The 20,139-nt window shown below is 35.8% G+C and overlaps 1 protein-coding gene across 13 annotated transcripts in view; it reads right to left on the bottom strand.

The window, feature by feature from the left end:
• Positions 1–20,139, bottom strand: part of SUPT20H (SPT20 homolog, SAGA complex component) — a 37,846-nt gene that overhangs the window by 794 nt on the left and 16,913 nt on the right. For 6 of the 13 annotated variants that reach the window (XM_070471323.1, XM_020891839.2, XM_020891829.2 and 3 more), the window contains 15 exons: positions 19,741–19,897; positions 19,591–19,647; positions 17,469–17,540; positions 17,022–17,179; positions 15,185–15,211; positions 14,646–14,678; positions 13,970–14,087; positions 13,264–13,366; positions 12,933–13,091; positions 10,929–11,235; positions 10,311–10,465; positions 7,861–7,916; positions 5,815–5,952; positions 1,901–2,006; positions 454–557 (listed from right to left, as the gene is read on the bottom strand). In XM_070471323.1, coding sequence (XP_070327424.1) covers positions 454–557; positions 1,901–2,006; positions 5,815–5,952; positions 7,861–7,916; positions 10,311–10,465; positions 10,929–11,235; positions 12,933–13,091; positions 13,264–13,366; positions 13,970–14,087; positions 14,646–14,678; positions 15,185–15,211; positions 17,022–17,179; positions 17,469–17,540; positions 19,591–19,647; positions 19,741–19,897 — 1,750 coding nt within the window. The remainder of the gene's footprint in view (positions 1–453; positions 558–1,900; positions 2,007–5,814; positions 5,953–7,860; positions 7,917–10,310; positions 10,466–10,928; positions 11,236–12,932; positions 13,092–13,263; positions 13,367–13,969; positions 14,088–14,645; positions 14,679–15,184; positions 15,212–17,021; positions 17,180–17,468; positions 17,541–19,590; positions 19,648–19,740; positions 19,898–20,139) is intronic. The other 7 variants (XM_070471324.1, XM_070471325.1, XM_020891889.2 and 4 more) reach the window with 5 other exon arrangements.

Genomic DNA, 20,139 nt, shown 5'->3' with positions numbered 1-20,139 from the left:
TAGCAGTATAAAACCACCCTGCAAATTAAAGACAGTCAAGTACACTATTCTGACTTCCTAAGAATGGAATAACACTTTTCTAAAATAGGACAGTTTACAAATAGGAACACTGGTATACTTGCCTTTTTCTGCAGTACAGTATTAAGAAGTTAACCATTGGCACTTACAATGGACTATTTAAAAGGAATCTAAAAATGTATGTTAATGTGCCACCAGCACTTCATGAAAGATTTTAAATTAGGCAGAAAGTATGACTTAAATGTACAAAATATATGCAGTGCTCCAAGCTGACTCGCTAAAGTTGTCAGACTTTTAAATAAATTTGCTAAATTATTTACCAATTACTGTATAGTCTCAAAAGACAGTAACATTAAAAATGAAGTAAGGTATTGTGAGGTACTTTTGGAGCAAAGTATCTTTAAAAATGTAAGCAGAGTGAAGTTGCTGGATTACTTGGATCTGTTGCTGCTGCTGTTGAAAGGCAGAGGAGAGCTGGAGTCTCTGCTGAGGAAGGCTTTGCTCAGGTCTGTTCTCGGCAGAGCCAAGCTGAGACAACACTACAGAGAGGAGAAGGGGAAAGCAGGCCAGTCAGAAAGTTTGAAGGCTACCAGGGTTAGAAAAGGACAACACAGAAAATGAAATAGAAAAGTATCAGTATGATTAATCTTAAGTATCAAATCACAGACATTTGAGAATAAATTTAGTACAGTATCCTGTTAGTTGAGGGGAACACTGCCTGCAGGACTTCCTGGACATGAAGAGGGGAGAGCATGTGGCCAGAGCACTGCGCCCTCTCTTCCTGCATCTCTGTGCCAATTCCCTGAGAAGGCTTTCTAGCAGAATGCTGACTATACCATGTTTAAAATACAACCAGTCAAGTAGGAAATGGAGTGGGAGAAACTCAAACTACCGTGAGGACAAAACTGGTAGACAAATGCCAAGAGACGGTACAATGACTATCAGACCACACTATTAGCAACAAAGGTGGTGAACCTTTTAGAGCAGAGTGAGGTCAAGGGTTAAGTTCAGCTCTACAGATGAGGAAACTGCAGGCCTTAGTGGTCTCAGGGACTCACTACAAGGTAATTTAGTGGCAAGTCTGGAACCAAAGTTCTTTCCATTAAAATTACACTACTGCTATTTTAGGAAATTTATAGTTTGTAGGGTAAAGGTTTATTAATAATAAATTTCCATTTGGAAATTCACCAGCTCTAAATTAGAACCTTATGTAGCTATTCCAAATTCAGACACTGGAAACTACTGAATTCACAGTAAGTCCAGTGAACATTCAAAATATTCACAAGTTCACTCATTAGTCTTGACACACTATCTCAGTTTCTGCAGACATGTGACTTACTAATTTTAATTAAATATGAACTTATAACTGCTGTCTTAAATTGATGAAATAATCTTCACTAAAGATAAATCTTTGGTTTACCATTTATTACTAGAAGTGGTGAGCAGTCATTTAGTATATCTAATTTTTTTTTTTTACAATTGTCTTAAAGAAGCTTTGCTACTTGACCATTAAGTCCTAATTCATGCACTATAAGCTATTAGAATGAGACAAAAAACTGCAATCTAGAAAAGTGCAGTCTCAATAATCCTGATAAACTAGAGTCAACTGCTTGGAAGCATCCTACTAAGTTGGGTAATTGTACAGAATTTTGCTAACAAAATTTAGCATGAGGTAAACAACTGCTATTAATATATGTAGGTCAAAGCACTTTATCAAAATAATGAAAAAATCTCAGTGTCTCAATCAACAGTTCACACATTAAATATAACTGAAATTTTTCCTTGTTTTTGCTTGCAAAAAAGAAAAGAAACGGTTTCAATGGTGTGATCCCAAGAGATACTTTTAATAAATTCAACATTATTTAGTTAGGAAAATACCAACCAGCTGCCTGTGAATGCATAAAACTTCCTACTCCGGCAAGGTTAATAACTGCAGCGTGTTGAGCAGATAAGGCTTGTTCCTGACTGGTCAAACTTTGTTCAGAGCCCTGAATTAAAAAAAAAAAAAAAAAAAAGACATGTACAAAAAGAAAACACAACTTTGGGTTGGTGGGAAGGATTGGCATTTTTTCCTGATATTAAAAATCAACATTAGAGTAGGTCTTATAAAAAGAATAACAAGGAAAAGCCTTCAAAGGTATTAAGAATTAGTAAGAAAACAGTATTTCAAAAGCACGAAACCTAATTTTCAGAACTGATTCTGTATTGGTTTATTATTTGATGTGGCATTAATAGCTACTAAGGTATCTAGAAAGCTTCATCAGAACTATCTTTTCTTGAGGTTTAGCTGATTTGAAATACTATGTCAGTTTCAGGGGTACAGCAAAGTGGCTGCACCCATTTACATTCCCACCAACAGTGCACAAAGGCTCCCTTTTCTCCACACCCTCTCCAGCATTTATTATTTGTAGACTTTTTGATGATGAACATTCTGACCGATGAAAAGTGATACCTCATTGTGGTATTGATTTGCATTTCTAATTTGATTTGATTAGCAATGTTGAGAGCATCTTTTCATGTGCCTGCTGGTCATCTGTACATCTTCCTTGGAGATACATCTATTTAGGTCTGCCAATTTTGTGATAGGGCTGCTTGTTTTTTTTTATATTGCTTCTATAAAGTGTCATCAAAACATTTTTTTAAAAGCTTAAAACACTCTTTGCAACACAGTACTACAATTTCTAGTGAGCACATTAGATAAAGAAACAGACAGACATAGATTATAAAGGAAAAAAAACCCATTCTTATTTGCAAATGGCAGACTATTACAGCGAAAAAAAAAAATCCCTAAGGAATCTACAAAAAAAAAACCCAGAATAAGTGAGGTCAGTAAGATCACAGAACACAAGTTCAACACCAATTGTGCATACTAGTGATAAACACGTAGAAAATGAAAAACAGTACCATTAACAATCCCCCCCCCCCCACAATGGATAAAGGACAAAAATAAAACTTAGGTTAAGTCTATAATACACATATAGGACTTGCATGCTGAAAACTAGCTGATTTTAGCCTAGAGACATACCATGTTCATGGACTAGAAAACACATAAACATGGTAAACTCTTCCCAAGATGACCTATAGGTTCAAACTCAATTCCTTTAAAAATCCCAGCAATGTTTTTTTGTAGATATAGACAAGGTGATTCTAAAATTTACAAGGAAAAGCAAAGGATCTAGAATAGCTAAACAATTTTGAAAAAGAACACGAGAGGATCCCTTTGATTTTAAGATTAATTATGACCTCTGACAAAGGTGCAAAAGTAATTCAACTGAGAAGGATAGCTTTTGGAACAAATGGCGCTGGCGCAAACTGCCAACAGCTCCCCCATAAATGAACCCGGACCAACATCTCACCCCTTATACAAAATTAACTGAAAATGGATCATAGGCTTTAAATGGAAAGTATAAAAAGTTCTTGTGGGCAGAGAAGCCAGAGAGTAGTTCTTAACACTTCACACCTAAAGCAAAATTCATCTAAAAAAAAAAAAAAAACAACAAAAAAAACCCTCAGACTTCCATCAAAAGTGGAAGCAACCCAAATGTTCATCAATGGATGAATGGATAAACTACAACATGGATGAACCTTTTGGATATTATGCTAAATGAAATAGAGGTCAGTCACAAACAAATACTGTAAAATTTCACCTATATGAGGTGCCTGGAGTAGTCAAATCCACAGAAAAAAAAGTAGGCTAGGAGGAGGGGGAAATAAGGAATTCCTTAATGGGTATAGTTTTAGTTTTGCAAGATGAGAGAGTTCTGGAGATTAGTTGCACAACAGTAAGAATATATCTAACACTACCAAAGTGCACACTTAGAAATGGGTAGGATGGTGAATTTTGTATTACATGTATTTTACCACAATTTTGTAAAGAAAAGTACAAATCAAGAATTTTTTATTGAGCTAAGTAATCCTTCATGTGTTAATAAAACCAGTTTTTTTTTTTTTTTTTTGCTCCTTTTGACTTAGCTCTTTTTTTTAAAGAACTTTTTATTTTGTATTGGGGTACTGCCAATGAACAATGTTGATAGTTTCAAGTGAACAGCAAAGGGACTCAGCCATACATATACATGTGTCCAAAAAATAGTTTTAAGTATGCCCTCCTTGAGAAATCTAATAGAGGATGAGCATTATCCAGCCAAGACCTGACCGGGCAATCTGTGGCAGAAGGACTGATAGTGAACATTTCATATATTTAACAGTGAGCAAACCTGACCTGCCTGTTGAGAAACCTGTATGCAGGTCAGGAAGCAACAGTTAGAACTAGACATGGAAGAACAGACTGGTTCCAAACAGGGAAAGGAGTATGTCAAGGTTGTATATTGTCACCCTGCTTATTTAACTTCTATGCAGAGTACATCATGAGAAACACTGGGCTGGAGGAAGCACAAGCTGGAATCAAGATTGCCAGGAGAAATATCAATAACCTCAGATATGCAGATGACACCACCCTTATGACAGAAAGCGAAGAAGAACTAAAGAGCCTCTTGATGAAAGCGAAAGAGGAGAGTGAAAAAGTTGGCTTAAAGCTCAACATTCAGAAAACTAAGATCATGGCATCTGGTCCCATCACCTCATGGCAAATAGATGGGGAAACTGTGGAAACAGTGGCTGACTTTATTTTTCTGGGCTCCAAAATCACTTCGGATGGTGATTGCAGCCATGAAATTAAAAGATGCTTACTCCTTGGAAGGAAAATTATACCCAACCTAGACAGCATATTAAAAAGCAGAGACATTACTTTGCCAATAAAGGTCCGTCTAGTCAAGGCTATGGTTTTTCCAGTGGTCATGTATGGATGTGAGAGTTGGACTATAAAGAAAGCTGAGTGCTGAAGAATTGATGCTTTTGAACTGTGGGGTTGGAGGAGATTCTTGAGAGTCCCCTGGACTGCAAGGAGATCCAACCAGTCCATCCTAAAGGAGATCAGTACTGGGTGTTCATTAGAGGGACTGATGTTGAAGCTCAAACTCTAATATTTTGGCCACCTGATGCGTAGAGCTGACTCATTTGAAAAGACCCTGATGCTGGGAAAGATTGAGGGCAGGAGGAGAAGGGGACAATAGAGGATGAGATGGTTGGATGGCATCACTGACACAATGAATATGGGTTTGGGTGGACTCTGGTAGTTGGTGATGGACAGGGAGGCCTGGCGAGCTGTGGTTCAAGGGTTCACAAAGAGTTAGACATGACTGAACGACTGAACTGAACTGAAAGGAAATGTTGGAGGTGGGACTCAGGAATCAGTACTTTTAAGCATTCCAAAGTGTAGCAAATGTTCAGAAAACCCTGAACATTTTAAAAGTAAAGTTCCTTTTACTACTTTACTGCAGTTCTTATTCAATTTCTCTTTGGCAATATACAGAATATTTGTTTTTGTCTATTTTCTGTTTTAAGCTTCACAATAAAAAGAATTTCTCTATTCTAACAGAAACAAAATACTATTAACAGAAAGATGATGACTGGGTAAAAAAATACATGGCCTATAGAGGCAGAAAGACCTGGACCTGAATCCCTGCTCTGCCACTCGCTGTATGGCTGTGAGCAAGTTGTCACTTGAATCTATTTCAGACTATGCAAGATGGAGGTGACATCATCTGTTCAGTACGGCTGTTGTGAGAATTAGAAATAGGCCTTGATAACTGATAGCTACTATTGTTAATAAAGAAAGGACAGCATATGAAAAGTTTGTTCAAACAGTCTAAAAACACTTGAAATAGGCCTGGAATATACCAAAAAAAGATATAATTGTACAATACAAAGCGTATCATGTGGAAGGTAGAAAGGACATACCTGCTCCCCAGGCTGCTGAGGACTGGAAGCTGTGGGTTGCTGGGGCTGCTGAGGCTGCTGCGGTGTAAACTGGGAGAGCTGCTGCTGCTGCTGCTGCTGCTGCTGCAGGGTGTTAAAAATGAGCGAGCCGCCTGGGAGCTATTAAGAATTTGAGCAATAATTAATTAGGCGATTTCGGATTATTTAAATTTCCTTATTTTACAAATGTTTCTGGGGCATTCCCTATGCGTCAGGTATTCTTCCAGGGATGAGGAAAACGAAGTCAACAAAATTGAAAACAAAACAAACTCCCTGCTCTTAAAAAAAAAAAAAAAGGGACAATCTCTTTAAACACATTTTTCAAGTGGTATTACTCTGGTTCTCAAATACATTAGTAATCTCAAACATAAATCTTTCTGCTTCAAGTTAATACTTAGCTGTCTAAATAAACATACTGCTTTTGCTTATACATCAACACAAAACAGCATTAAATGCATTTGCAAGTATAAAAAAAAGCTAGTGATAATGGGGAATATATGTTAAAAAAGCTCATTTCCCTAACTTTGGTCTAGCTTTTGCCCAAACCCAGAGGTGCATGGATTTTTATATAACATAGCCAGGAAGTCCAAAGCTGAAAAGAAAATGCATTAGATGTCCATATTTAATTTGGAGACATTACAAGCTCTGTCATTATGAATCTAAATTAACAATAAAAAAAATTTTACAAGAAGCATCCAGAAAATTCCACATTAAACACTAAAACTATGCATTCCAAATGTATCAGAAAACAAATGTTTTTCCATTTTATTCTATAGGGGTTTAAGTTAAAAGCACTTTGAAGTTTTGGGGCAAAGTCCAAGCAAATACCAAGTGAGAAACTCTTAGATCTGTATAGTCAAAAAAGAGGTGTCTAGGGTCAAAAGTTCCACACCCAGCATAGCTCATTGTTAGGTAAATCTGGACAAAGTACAGGCCAAGTGTTTCTTTCTCAATTAGTTAGATAATAAAAATGTAGCAGAATATAATTTGTAAGGTGGTTTTTGCCTTTATTATCAGTGCTATTAAGGAATGCCACTACTCTTAACACTGAGCTTGATCCCTACAGAAATTCCTACAGCAAAATGCAGGAAAGCGGGTTAAATAAGCTAATCCAAAGTGTCCATATTATAATTAGATTATTCTGCGATGAGTCTGTAAATACTGACACTGTCTGCATACTGTATAGGAAGTAAGTTAAGGTTTTAGTTCTAAATGTATTTCCTGATTTATTATTTCTGAATATCAGGTTGGATGGATGTGATAATTATTTTCCAATAATCCATAGCTCTGCCATTCTGTGTCTCCAAATCTTTACTTTCATGTCTACCTTTTCTGACAATTCTTGTAGACAATCTCATCCATTTCCAACCTACTAGGCGTAATACTGACCGCGATCCTTAAAGGACCAAGCATAGCCCAGAATACTCTAAGTTCACAACATGTACTAAATTCTCTACCTACCTTTTCTCTTTGTATGTTAATACTGAGAAAACGTATCAGAAAAGTCTTATCACTTGACACAAACTGTAACCTAATGGACATTTACTGAATGACTATTCAGTAGTGACTGAATAGTCACCTGCCTGGCACTGTGCTATTAAGTCATACTCTCCTCAGGAAAAGAACACACATACCTAATCTAAAAACCTTCTATTCATGTATAAAATCTATTGTAAGCAAACAGCAATACTTCTATATACACGTAAAAAGTCTGTGACAGAACAATTAATTTCTAAGTATATTTGCTGCTACTACTGTAGGCAAGTTATTCTTCTTGGCATCTGTGAACTCTCCCCTCTGGAACTAGTTCTTAATTCGGCAGGGCTTTCAGAGCCAACGGAAGTGTGGTACATGGGCACCAATTTTTTCCCACTTATCCACTTAACCATACTTTCAGATGATTCTCAACAACCTCAGAACTTCAAATGCTAAAATGTGCAAACATACATGGCTAAAAAACAAAAAGCACTATAAAAAACTTTACAAAATAAAAGTAAAAAACTATCAAAAGCAGTGTTTCGGGTTTACCTGGAGTAGATTTAAGGGCCTGAGACTTGAAGTATTTTTTAAACCAAATGGAACACCTATTAAATAAAACTCATGGTTAAAACAGGAAATTAAAACTTTATTATACTTGGAGGTACTTTATACTTTAGCATCTAAAGAAAAATTTTTAAGTACTCTCTGCCACAGATGTGCTTATTTTCTATACTTTAACATTTTCTTAAACCCAGCCCCCCAATTTCATCACTATTTGCTGATAATGAGATCTTATTCAAAGATGTGAAGCACCAGATGTACCTTATATTCTGTATTTCAGAAACTGAGACTTCTTTATAACTACTTAAACTACTGGCTGGAAAAGTAATCTGGCAGCATGCAGACACCACAGGTATGATAAAACCATCACTGCTGTGGAAACACGTCTCACACATTGCTATCTACTTATATTTCTCAGTGCTACACGGCATGTGATCAATAGCCCTGTCTCAGAACCAGTGTGCTTTGTGATGTTTCTTAAAGTGCAAATGCGAACATTAATAACGCTGAAGAACACCGAATTTTGTGTGTAAGGATCAAGCTGAAAGTCAGGAAACAATGCTCTGTGAATCCTGAACTTATTCCCCCAAATCTGTGACATAGCACAGAGCAAATCCGAAAGCAGGCGCTGGCAGACGCTTCCAGTAGGCTTCATGGGCCACAGAGACTCTGTCCCTTCTTCTTCCTCCTATCTATTTTTAAGAAAACAAACCTTAAAAAACGTAAAACTATTCTTAGCTTGAACTGTTTGCTGATACTAGTCTTCAAGTATGTATGTATCTTCCTCACTAAATATACCAATTTGAACTCTAGTTTAAAAGGTAACTCGTCCTCTAAGCAGGTAATTGTATTTAAAAAAGATAAAGGGTAGATAATGCACAAAAGACAGCATGAAAGGCTTGTCTGAAAAACGGAAAAAGCATAACCAGGTAAAAATGTGACAATACGGATAGCCCCTCCAGGAATTCTCATAAAAGAAAAAAGAGACAGAGATAACTCCCTTTAAGGGTGGATGACATCTGGGTAATGCTTTATAGCTTACTAAAGGCACTTCCATATCACTTCATTTATTTTCTTTTAAGTAGCCACTTAAGGTAGCTACATTTACTCCGGTTTTAGAACAGATGAAACTGAGGTTGCTGCTGCTGCTAAGTCGCTTCAGTGGTGTCCGACTCTATGTGACCCCATAGACGGCAGCCCACCAGGCTCCCCTGTCCCTGGGATTCTCCAGGCAAGAGCACTGGAGTGGGTTGCCATTTCCTTCTCCAATGCATGAAAGTGGAAAGTGAAAGTGAAGTCGCTCAGTCATGTCCGACTCTTCGCGACCCCATGGACCACAGCCTACCAGGCTTCTCCGTCCATGGGATTTTCCAGGCAAGAGTACTGGAGTGGGTTGAAACTGAGGTTGAGGGGGAACAATTAAGTGACTTCTTCCAGGCCCTACAATAAGCATTTGGAGCTACGAGTAATTAGAAGAATTACATGTAAATATAATATCCCAAATTCAACACTGATTCCATTTTCCAGGGCTCCTACCACTAAAACATACTTACACACATTAAACTAAGGATATATCAGGTAGAATTAGAAAATCACAGCAATATATTAAACATATTCATATTATATTCTTTGGGTTCTCTTTCTCCTACTCACAGAAAGTTTCTCCTAACTCATAGTTAAGTTTTTCTTACTATGCTGAGTTTGTTTTTCTGTTAATCTTTTTTTTCTGAGTAAGAAATGAGACTGTTCTACAACACATTCTCTTAAAGAACTTTAAAAGTAGCACAAGTTGTTAAAACATTTTTCCAGTACATGTAATTACATTACTACAACTACCACAATAAACTACTACTAATGATGGTGACAGCAGTTATTTTTGAATGTTTATCACATCCCAGGCATAAATACCTCATCTGTATTTATTCATTTAATCTTCACAACTGTGAGGTAAAGCATTATTATTATCATCTTTATTTTATTTATAAGGAAAATGAGGCCCAAAGGTAACTTTGCTATGATTATGCAGTTATGGTAAGTTACACAAGAAGGATTCAATCTAGGTAGTCTGGCTTCAGAACTGAGGCTTTTAAATGCCATGCTATGTTGCTTTTCCTGCTTACCTATGTTTTCAAAATATGTTTCTTTTACCTGGAGCAGGACTACACTGGGAACCATCAAAGTTACTTTTATAATAATGTTTGAAAGTCAAAGATAAAATTTGCAAAGACTTACAGGTTTACCAAGTTTCTCCAGAGAATATGATAGCCAGATGGTTTTTAATTCAAATGTGAGAATTTTAAAAGCTTTTGAAAGGAAATATTTTCAACATAATATTTCATTAAAAAAGGATGTTAAATGTTTAACATCACTTAAATGACATTTTAACATAAGTATGGAGTGTTAATTTTGTTAGAGGTTATTATTTCCAATATTCTGACCTGCTTGAGAGGCTGACTGCATTGCACCCGGCAATGCATTTGGTAGCAGACCTCCTGAGGGTAGAAGGCCACTCAGGTTTATTCCTGCAGGAGTTATGGCACCAGTGTTACAGCCCAGCATAGGGTTTGAACCACTCATCAAAGCTTGAGCTCCACTGCAGGAGAATAAGACAAAGCATTAGACTAGTGCTGTAAAAGAAAAATCAGCTACATAAATCCTTGGATTAAAAAACAAACTGCTTCACAAACACAGATATTTCTGTCTTAAATATCAACAGCAAAGTTGGCAAAAATTAAGTGCTATGTATCTACCAAGGTTTAAAATATAATCTGGTAGAGTAATGTACTCATCAATGGATTAAAAGATGGTAACACAGGATAAACAAGAAAAATCTAAGCTGCTGTCAATGTGAAATCAGTAGTGCCACCTTAGTGCCTATAATGGATGTATTACTACCTAAAATTCAAATGTACTTTTTGAGATAAATTCTAGTCATGCAGAAACCATTTTTTTCAGTTTCAACAATATACAATTTGTTTTTAATTTCACAAGTAATTTCTTTAGACTGGTGAGATTATCTTAAAAAAAAAAAAATCGGGGCTTTGGTGCAAACTTACCAAACAGAGCCCACTACATTGATGAAGTTAAGTCCAGCAGAGTTTGCCATGACCTGGGTGGCTGTGGTTCCTGTGGTTATGGATGTCACCATGGTGGAAAGAGGAATGGTCGTTACAGGCATTGCCTGGCTCAGAGACTTTTGCTGCTGAGCAAACTGAGTTAACAAAGTGGGCTGAGGGGTGAAGCCTGAATCTTGGGGAGTAGGGGTAGCTGAAGGGGTAATAGGAGTTGAGCTCTGAGCATCAGGAGGGTGTGGGGTCGATGAAGGGGTTGGTGTAGGAGTAGATGGCTTAGGAGTTCCAGATCCTGCTCATTGAGAAAAATAAAAATTGCTAGTTTGTTATAAATGGCCAGTCCTTTTTCAAATAAGGTTAATGGAATCTTATTTAGCACTGACAGTCTGTTCCAGTTTTTTTTTAAAAGCAGTTAACTGCAAGTGTTAATTTCTACACATGATACATGAGTGTTGCTACACTCAATTACAATTAAGGATGCAGTATATCACCTACAAATGCCATCAGAGATGCTATTACAGGAACAGTAGAAATATACATTCGTATTCTATCACAAAACCCATTTAAAAGTTAGTTTCCTACCATGCTATCTGTGGCCTAAAAACTTTAAAAGGAATTAAAATTAAGTTTTGTTATTTACGATTTCACTAATTTAGGACATCACTTAGAAATATTCTTATTTTCTGTTAACAGTCTGAGATAAAACTCTGAACATATTTAATAAATTACATACAGTTAACCATCGTATTTGGCACCTAAATATACATACTTAATTCCTAACACATCAAATTCACCCTGACAAACAAATTTTACAAAACACAGTAATAAAGCAAGTATTTGATAGATAATACTGCATCTTTAACAGTAACTGTGTACTTCGGTTTAAATGTAGAATGTATAGAAAATCTGTTGTGAATGAAGTATGCACAGTTTATCAACTTTTTAAAAAAAAAAAACAAAAAATAAAAAAACAAAAACCAGAAAAATAAAACCAAAAGCTCTTGAGGTGTTTTCTTTTTTAGCTTTCATGTCCTGCAGAAAGAAAGGAAAGAAATGTGAATGTCCAGAAGCTGTCACTCAACCCTTACTTAAAGTAACAACTGTGTGCAGTAGATTAACATAATAATCCATACCCACAACATAAGAAGTGTGAATAAGACTTTCAGGAAATTTATAAATTTTTTCTTTGTGCAAAACAAGAAGGCAGAAAAATTACACCTTTTGAGCTATCAAGATGAAGATGTTTACATCTAATGCAAAGACCACCCTGTCACTGTGCAGTGTACTAAAACTTTCAGCACATATTAGTCATTTATTAAAAAATCTAAAAAACTGGAATGCTTTTTTTATTTGCAAGTTGGTACCTAAGTATCTCAGATATTTGTTAATTTGAAGAAATTCAAACTAATGCTAAAATTCTTGAGCAAATTCTTCTTGATGTTTAAAAAAAAGTATTCAGTAGTAAAAATTACATTTTATTATCTTCAGAATGCTTTATGATCATCCCACATTTTAGTAACTGACAGCAATTAATGAGAGTGTATGGGTATTATTAAAAAACTAGCTTTCAGTTTACTTCTTACATTTACGAAGATAGGACTGCAGCAACAACTCATACGACATTTTTTTTTCTGTATCAGCTGCATAGTTTACATAAAATGTAAAATGTCCTAAGTTACACTGGTATAAAAAATAATTTGGAATCTTACTGCTACATTTAGCTATCAGATTAATTTTTTCAGGAGATGTGTAGGTTGCAAGTCTATAAGAAAGGTATACACAAGCTGCATACATAAATACAGAAAAACAAATACAATTACAATAAACACATAATACATACAGTCAACAAGATCTGCCTGAAGCTTCTTAAAACTTGTACATTTTGGGTAGACAGTACATTCAGATTTCACTATTTCTTAAGAACTATCTTAAGAAACACTAATGCAAAAGCTTATGAAGAGTTAATGAAGAACTTAAGTTACAACTTACTTTGTGATGAACTGGCAGGTGATAGGGCAGCTGGAGAAAGCATGCTAACTTGATTAAGATCCACGGATGACTTCCGAGAAAGACTTGGTGGCTTAGAAGCAGGAGGAGGAGTTGGAGATTTAAGAAAGCTGCTGGCCTGTTGTGGTGTAAAATAGTTACCTAGGGAAAAAAAATGTAGAAGTTATTTGCTAGGTTTACAATTTAACATTCTATGAATTCTGCTATTTCTTAGATTTACAATTAAAAATTCTGAGCAAATCAAAATATGAGTAAATGGATTATGATCATCTGCTTCTTACTCTAGATTATAGGCAATTAAGGAACACAATACCTGAGGAACTATTTCCTGAGGCTGAGGGAAGTTTGATGGGTGGAGGTCGATGTTTCACTCCCTTCCCCAGTACTGACGACTGAACTGACACGGTCTCAGGCTGCTGAGAGACAATGACATTAAGCATACTCATTAAAATGAACTCAAATCAGAAATTCACAAATTTACAACACTGCAACTTCTGGACGAAAACACAGTTTAAAAAGATTAGGTATTACATGTATTTCAAAAGACTGCAACTTCACAAAGGGAGAAATATTTCTGACCAAAAAGGTGAAGAAAGATTTTGAAGGAGAAGAGCAGAGTAAGATGACAGCAAAGCTTAACCCCTAAATCTTCCCCAGAAAAATGATAGCTGTGGAAGTCAGGCAGGTGATTAGTATACACAGATGTCCATTACAATTTTTGTTTTATACCTGTGTACGTTTGAAAATTTCCATTATATATGGAAAGTTAAATAATGAAAAGAAAATTAAAGTTAAAAGTAATTACAAAACTAAACAATGGACATGAGTTTGAGCACATTCCAGGAGATGGTAAAAGACAGGGAAGCCTGGTGTGCTGCAGTCCATGAGGTTGTAGTTAGACACGACTTAGCAACTGGATGGCAACAATCCCTCAAAAACTAGTCGTTAATATTTTTCACATTCCTTGAGAACAATCAGGCAGGAAAAAGTAACAGCACAAAAAAGTTAACCAAACACACTTCAGTTTCTCTCCCTGGAGAAAGCTGACTCAAGCTGGCTGAGCCACTGGAGCTATGCGACATCTTCACTGGACATTTGGCTTCATTCTGGACCAATTCCTGGTACTGATTGACTACTCTGAAATAACAGGGGGAAAACAAGTAATGATTAGCTAACTCTATTTTAAACATAAATTGATTACATAGAAAATGAATAACTGTTAATGAAAAAAGTTCTATGAAAAATAACACAAAAATTAAAATTTAGACAATTTATCTTTGATAAAAGCAGTCTTTTAATTTTTCAGTAACAAGCTAAAGCTGAAAACATTTTGCTAATTAACTATTTAAAGATCCTTTCAGTATCTTGTCTCTAATATAAAATTACAGGGATTATTTCACCAATAAGCAGCCAAAAGAATTAACCATTGACTCTGACTTATATTCTGATTAAAAGACTACCGAAAACTCATTTTCCTTAGCTATTATAGATATATCTAAGTTTTATTTAAAATAAAGCTGTATTTTAAACATTATCCTTTTAATTGTTACTTTCTTAATTCTATTTAAAAATCCTAAGAGTACCTGAGATATAATTAGAATCAAAGCTTTGACTCCTAACGGAGTATTCTCTATCCTGCAAGAGTAAAGTTTATCATATCCATCCAATCAAAAATAAAGATGCAAATATTTTTACCTCTCAGCATCAGTCTTTGATCCAATAACAAACCTAAATTATTTTTTAAGAAAAGAGAAAAGTATTAAATACTTGTTTTACAGAGCCCCGAGATTACTTTTGAAGGCTTTTAGTAATTTTAAATATAGAATTAAACTCTATCATATCATGAAAAAAATATTGAAAACACATTAAAAAATATTAAGTGATGACCAAGACTTGCATGCATTACAAAATAATTCTGTGAATAAATTGTCTGATTTAATTTAAGGGAGATTTGGGGCTGAAAGTTGCCAAGTGCTTCATACCCTTACAAGTGTCTGTCCTACACCAAAATTCACTGAACTACCTTGTGCAAGGCCTGTGGCCTTCCTCTAGCTTTAAACTTTTGATTTTGTAAGTCATTATTAATGTTTACATATCAGGACCTTAGAATACATTTTGACAAACAAGAGTTTATTGCCAATTCAAATAAAGTCTTTACCAACTCTTTTAAAAGAATGACATTTATATGATTTCTTAACAGATTAAAATAGTGAGTTTGTTTATTTTTTAATTACCAATTTGAATGATCATCTGTGGAGAAGCTGAAATATAAAATGTAAAAAAAAAAAAAAAAAGAAAAAACTTGTTAATGCAGCTCAAACTTTAACTTCATAGCTATTAAATCAAGTAATTTATGAATATGGGAGAATGACTGGAAGGTAATAAGCCATGCAGCATTTCTGCAGCAATGTCCTGAAGTAAAAGGCAAAAAATTCAATTCTCTAATTGTCAAACAAATATAACCAGTTGGCTTTCTGAACCAACTTTTTTTTTAATGAGGGATCATATGTCATTCCACTGTGTTTCAGAAAATTTAGTAACTATTTAAAATGACCAACGTGTGTTTCTCAAGGGAAGACTTAAAAAATATGGCTAATCAAAATATCTTGTCTTTCTACTAAGTATAAATAAAATAGTAGCTGAGGATCCCCTGACTGCTACTATTTCCTCCTAGTGACTTTTACTTAGGTATTGGTGAGGTTGTTCTTTAAAATCCATCTTTCTGTTACAGTTTAACTTGTATTTTGTTATGATTTAACATAGAGCTGGCTCTTGCTATTTTTCTGCTCAAGTTCTCTTTTTCCTTCTTTTCAAAACAGGATCAACTTGACTAAAGAACAGAATCAATAATAAAACATTAAAACTAAATACTGGGTACCTCGTAGTAAACATATGCAGCCCATAAGTTTAGAAAGATCAAGTACAGTTGGCCCTCTATATCTGCAGATTCTGTATTCTCAGATTCAACCACTATGGAGTGAAAATATTTGGGGGAGTGGGGTGGGGAAGAGAGAAATATTCCAGAAAGTTCCAAAAAGTAAAACCTGAATTTACCACGGGCTGGCAACTATTTATTCAACAGTTAAGTTGTATATACTACTTATTTACATGGCATTTACATTGTATTAGGTATTGTAAGTAACCTAGAGGATGTGCCTAAGTTGCAACTGCGTACTATTTCGACATAAGAGATGACCATCTGCAGATTTTGGTACCCAAGGGGTCATGGGACCAGTGCCCTGCGGTAACGAGGAACAACTTTATACATATTGCTTTCTATTGTTTTTGGCCACACCATGCAGCCTGCAGGATCCTGGTTCCATCACCAGGGATCAAATCTCTGGCCCTGCAGTGGTAGCGTGGAGTCCTATCCACTGGATTGCAGGGAAGTCCCATGTAAATATATTTCTAGACCCAGTAACTACATGAAGCACTGAGTCTGTTTCCTTACAGGCAGTGCTGAAATACCAAGCATTTTAAACAGCTTTTACATTTACAGTAAACTTGCTTCCCACTTAAACGAATTATTGCCAGAAGCATTTCATGCTCACAGAGGTTAAAGTCATAAGTGAAAGTGAAAGTGTTAGTCACTCCATCGTGTCAACTCTTTGCAATCCCACAGACTGTAGCCCGCCAGGCTCCTCTGTCCATGGAATTCTCCAGGCAAGAATACTGGCATGGGTTGCTATTCCCTTCTCCAGGGAATCTTCCCTACTCAGGTCGAACCCAGGTCTCCTGCATTGCAGATGGGCTCTTTACTGTCGGAGTACCAGGGAAGCCCCCAAAAGTCGTAAGTGGCAGCATATAAATAAATATACCAAAAGGAATAGCACAGGCATATCTTTTATAGCAAATATAAAAATAATTAAGCATAGTTTTTAAAAAAGAAACTACTATTTTAAAGAACTTCACAACGTGGTAACTACAATTTAAATTTACTGAGGTCTGCTGCCAAATCTAACTGAAGTTAACAAAAAGGGGAAATTTTTGTTCATCAATAGCTCATCAGTAGTCACTGAATAAACTCTTGACGGTTTACTTGGTCAAATACATGTATTTAACAGAACTCACTGGGATGGTGACATCGGACTGTCACTCTCCTCATCTTCTTTACATGGCTGGATTTTACCATAGTAAAGTGGATCACCAAGAGACTGCAAAATGGTCAGCTTTGTTTTCTGATACTGATTACCAGCTTCACATTCAAATATATAATCATCTTTTACATCCTGGAAAAAAATATCCCAAATAAATACCCTCTTCCGAAAATACATCATCAGAATTAACAAAAACCAGGGGTAAGTGACACACTCACTTGTATCCAGCAATTAGGACACATGGAGGCCTACTTAAGACCGCCCAAGGGACCTCCCTGGTGGCTCAGTGGCAGTCTGCCTTACCATTCTTTAAAAACAGAAGGAGACCCCAAAGGAAAGGCTATTGTGCTTTATGTTTAATAAATTCAGATCCCAGATTAGAAATAGCATCAAAGAAATGGAGCCTACAGTGGCTACTTACATGGGCTGGCCAGACTGTTGGTTGTGAGTCATCAGACTTGATAGATTTTTCTACTTTGGCATATTTTTCCACCTAAGCAACCAAATCAAGAGACACCAGATATAATGAAATCAGTATTATGACCATAGACAAAAACATAAGTAACTTAATACAATATGCTTTTTAGGCCAAGAATTCTTGAATCACTAATAACACCAACTATTTATGCTTAAGTAGTTTAAAATTCTCCTGATATATATTCAATTAGACCGACTGGTTTTACAATATAAAAAAATTAGGATCTCTTTTGCCATTAAACAAATGTAATAAACACAAATGCCTCTTCCTTTTATTCCTAAAGTAGGTATCATATTTATCTTTCAGGAAAACTGGGATGTCAGAGAGGTGATTAGGACCAGGATCTTTTATTTTGGCTGAGTCTTTACTGGAATCAACTTCCCTGGTGGCTCAGATGGTAAAGCGTCTGTCTACAATGTGGGAGACCCAGGTTTGATCCCTGGGTGGGGAAGATCTCCTGCAGAAGGAAACGGCAACCCACCCCAATATCCCTGCTTGGAAAATCCCATGGACAGAGGAGCCTGGTGGGCTACAGGCCATGGGGTCACAAAGAGCCAGACATGACTGAGCGACTTCACTGTCCTGGAGTTGTCAGGCAACAGTGCGGACACAACTAGAAAGAGACTAGGGCAGTTATATTAAAATTGGTAAAATTTCTGTAAATCTCCATTTTCTTGTCAAACTCAAACCATATATTCCATGTGTTTTCTACCAGACTCTGTGAACCAAAAGTTCTCATCTTTCTGGTAACCATGATTCTTAAGAGTAACAGATTCACTTGGGCATCTGGTAAAAATTCAGATTCCCATGTCCCTCCCCTGGAGACCTGACTCAGTAAGTTGGACTGAAGTGGGGCTTTAAATCTGTATGTTTAACTGGTATTCTGGATGTTTCAACTGATCAGACTGAGAAACTTTGTATTAGGGCTTTGCTACTCAAAGTTAAGGTCTGCAGAACCTAGTACCATGCAACCTAAAAGCTTGTCAAATACTGCAGGAGATCAGGCCCTAGCCCAGACTTGCTGAATTGGAATCTGCACTTTAATAAGCAATCCACGTGATTCTTATGTACATTAAGGTTTGGGAAGCACTGCTTTATATACCCAGATTGCCCTCTGAAGTGAATTCCTCCCTTTGGTATTTGCACCGAACATCTCTTCTCAGGCCATGTTCCTTATATAGATAGACACACACTGAAAGATAATGTGGCTTACTCTCGAGTTGTATATTGTATATACAGTCTACTTCTAATGCTTTTTTTGGCTTTGTGCTTTTGAAAATTTTTTAAAAATCACAGATAGTAAGATTTACAACTGTGCTAGCCTAGGAAGTATGCACCCGAGCAAACACCTGTTAAAATAACTAACCAAAAATAAATAAATAAATAACTAAATAAAATAACTAACTCTAGTGAGTTTAATGAATAAGAAAAACAGGAGAAACAGGAAAATAAAAGAAACATGGAACCTCCTATCAAAAGAGCTCTTTCCTGTCTTTGCTTATTTATAGTTCATGTACATTACAGACCAGCAAAGAATACTACTGAAGGATGCAAACCTTGACCACTGCTCCAACATTGTTAATTTTTAAATTTGACCAGTGAGAAGTATTATCAGGAAATTATGATGAAATATTATGAAAAAAAATCAGAGGCATTTTATGCATATAATGTAATATGTACCATCTTTTTACACTTTTGGAAATACTTTGCCTATTTTTCCTGCTCTAAATACAAATCTATATATTAAGGAGTTACATACTTAGACAAGTAATATGAAAGAGCAGCTTCTGAAAATGAGCAGTTGACTTAAGTGTTTTTGCACAAATATGGAGAACGAACTAGTGGTTAAAACTGGGGGGAAAAAGTGGTTATTATGGGATTGTATAAAATCATGTGTGTGAAAATTTTGAAAACTGTAAAGCACTATATAATTTAAAGAATCTTTTATTCAATAAAATTAACAGAGAAAAGTAGTAGCAATAAGAATCTCTGTTTTCCCAAGTACTATTAGTGAGATTTAGGAATCTTATATATGAAAATAAGTGCAACTCATGAACTAACTTACATCCACCTCAGAAGGTACAGCCAAATTACAGGGACTCCGTTTCCACATATCTACACACTAAAAAAAATTAAAAACAGTATAAATAAATATACTTAAGATGCAAAATAAGGCATTTGGCATAATAAGCTTCATTTAAAAACATATACTTACATTTCCTGCTTTAGAAATTTTGAGGTCATAATGCTGACCTGCTTTTCTTTCCTTTCTTTTTTGTAAGAAATCAAGTAATTTTAGCTGAGGAGGAGGTGGACAATGGGACATATCCTGCTGCCGATTCAGAGAGGACCTGGAATATCTCTTGAAACATCTGGAATATTAAGAGATTAGAACTATTGATACACCAGGCTAATAAAAGAAACTCAGAATAAATATGGTTTAAAAAATGTGTAATTAAATCACAAATATCTGGAGAACAATGTCACTTGCCAAGTAATGTTCCAGGCACTGGTGAAATAAAAATGAACATGATGAACACAATTTCTGCTCCCATGGAGCTGACAGTCAAGAAGGGAAGACACATATACATTCACAAAGGAACAGGTCAGATCA

This window comes from Odocoileus virginianus, chromosome 8 (assembly GCF_023699985.2).
Source record: "Odocoileus virginianus isolate 20LAN1187 ecotype Illinois chromosome 8, Ovbor_1.2, whole genome shotgun sequence".
Taxonomy (NCBI): Eukaryota; Metazoa; Chordata; class Mammalia; order Artiodactyla; family Cervidae; genus Odocoileus; species Odocoileus virginianus.
The sequence above is the reverse complement of the archived record's forward strand: the minus strand, read 5'-3'. Positions and strand labels throughout refer to the sequence as shown.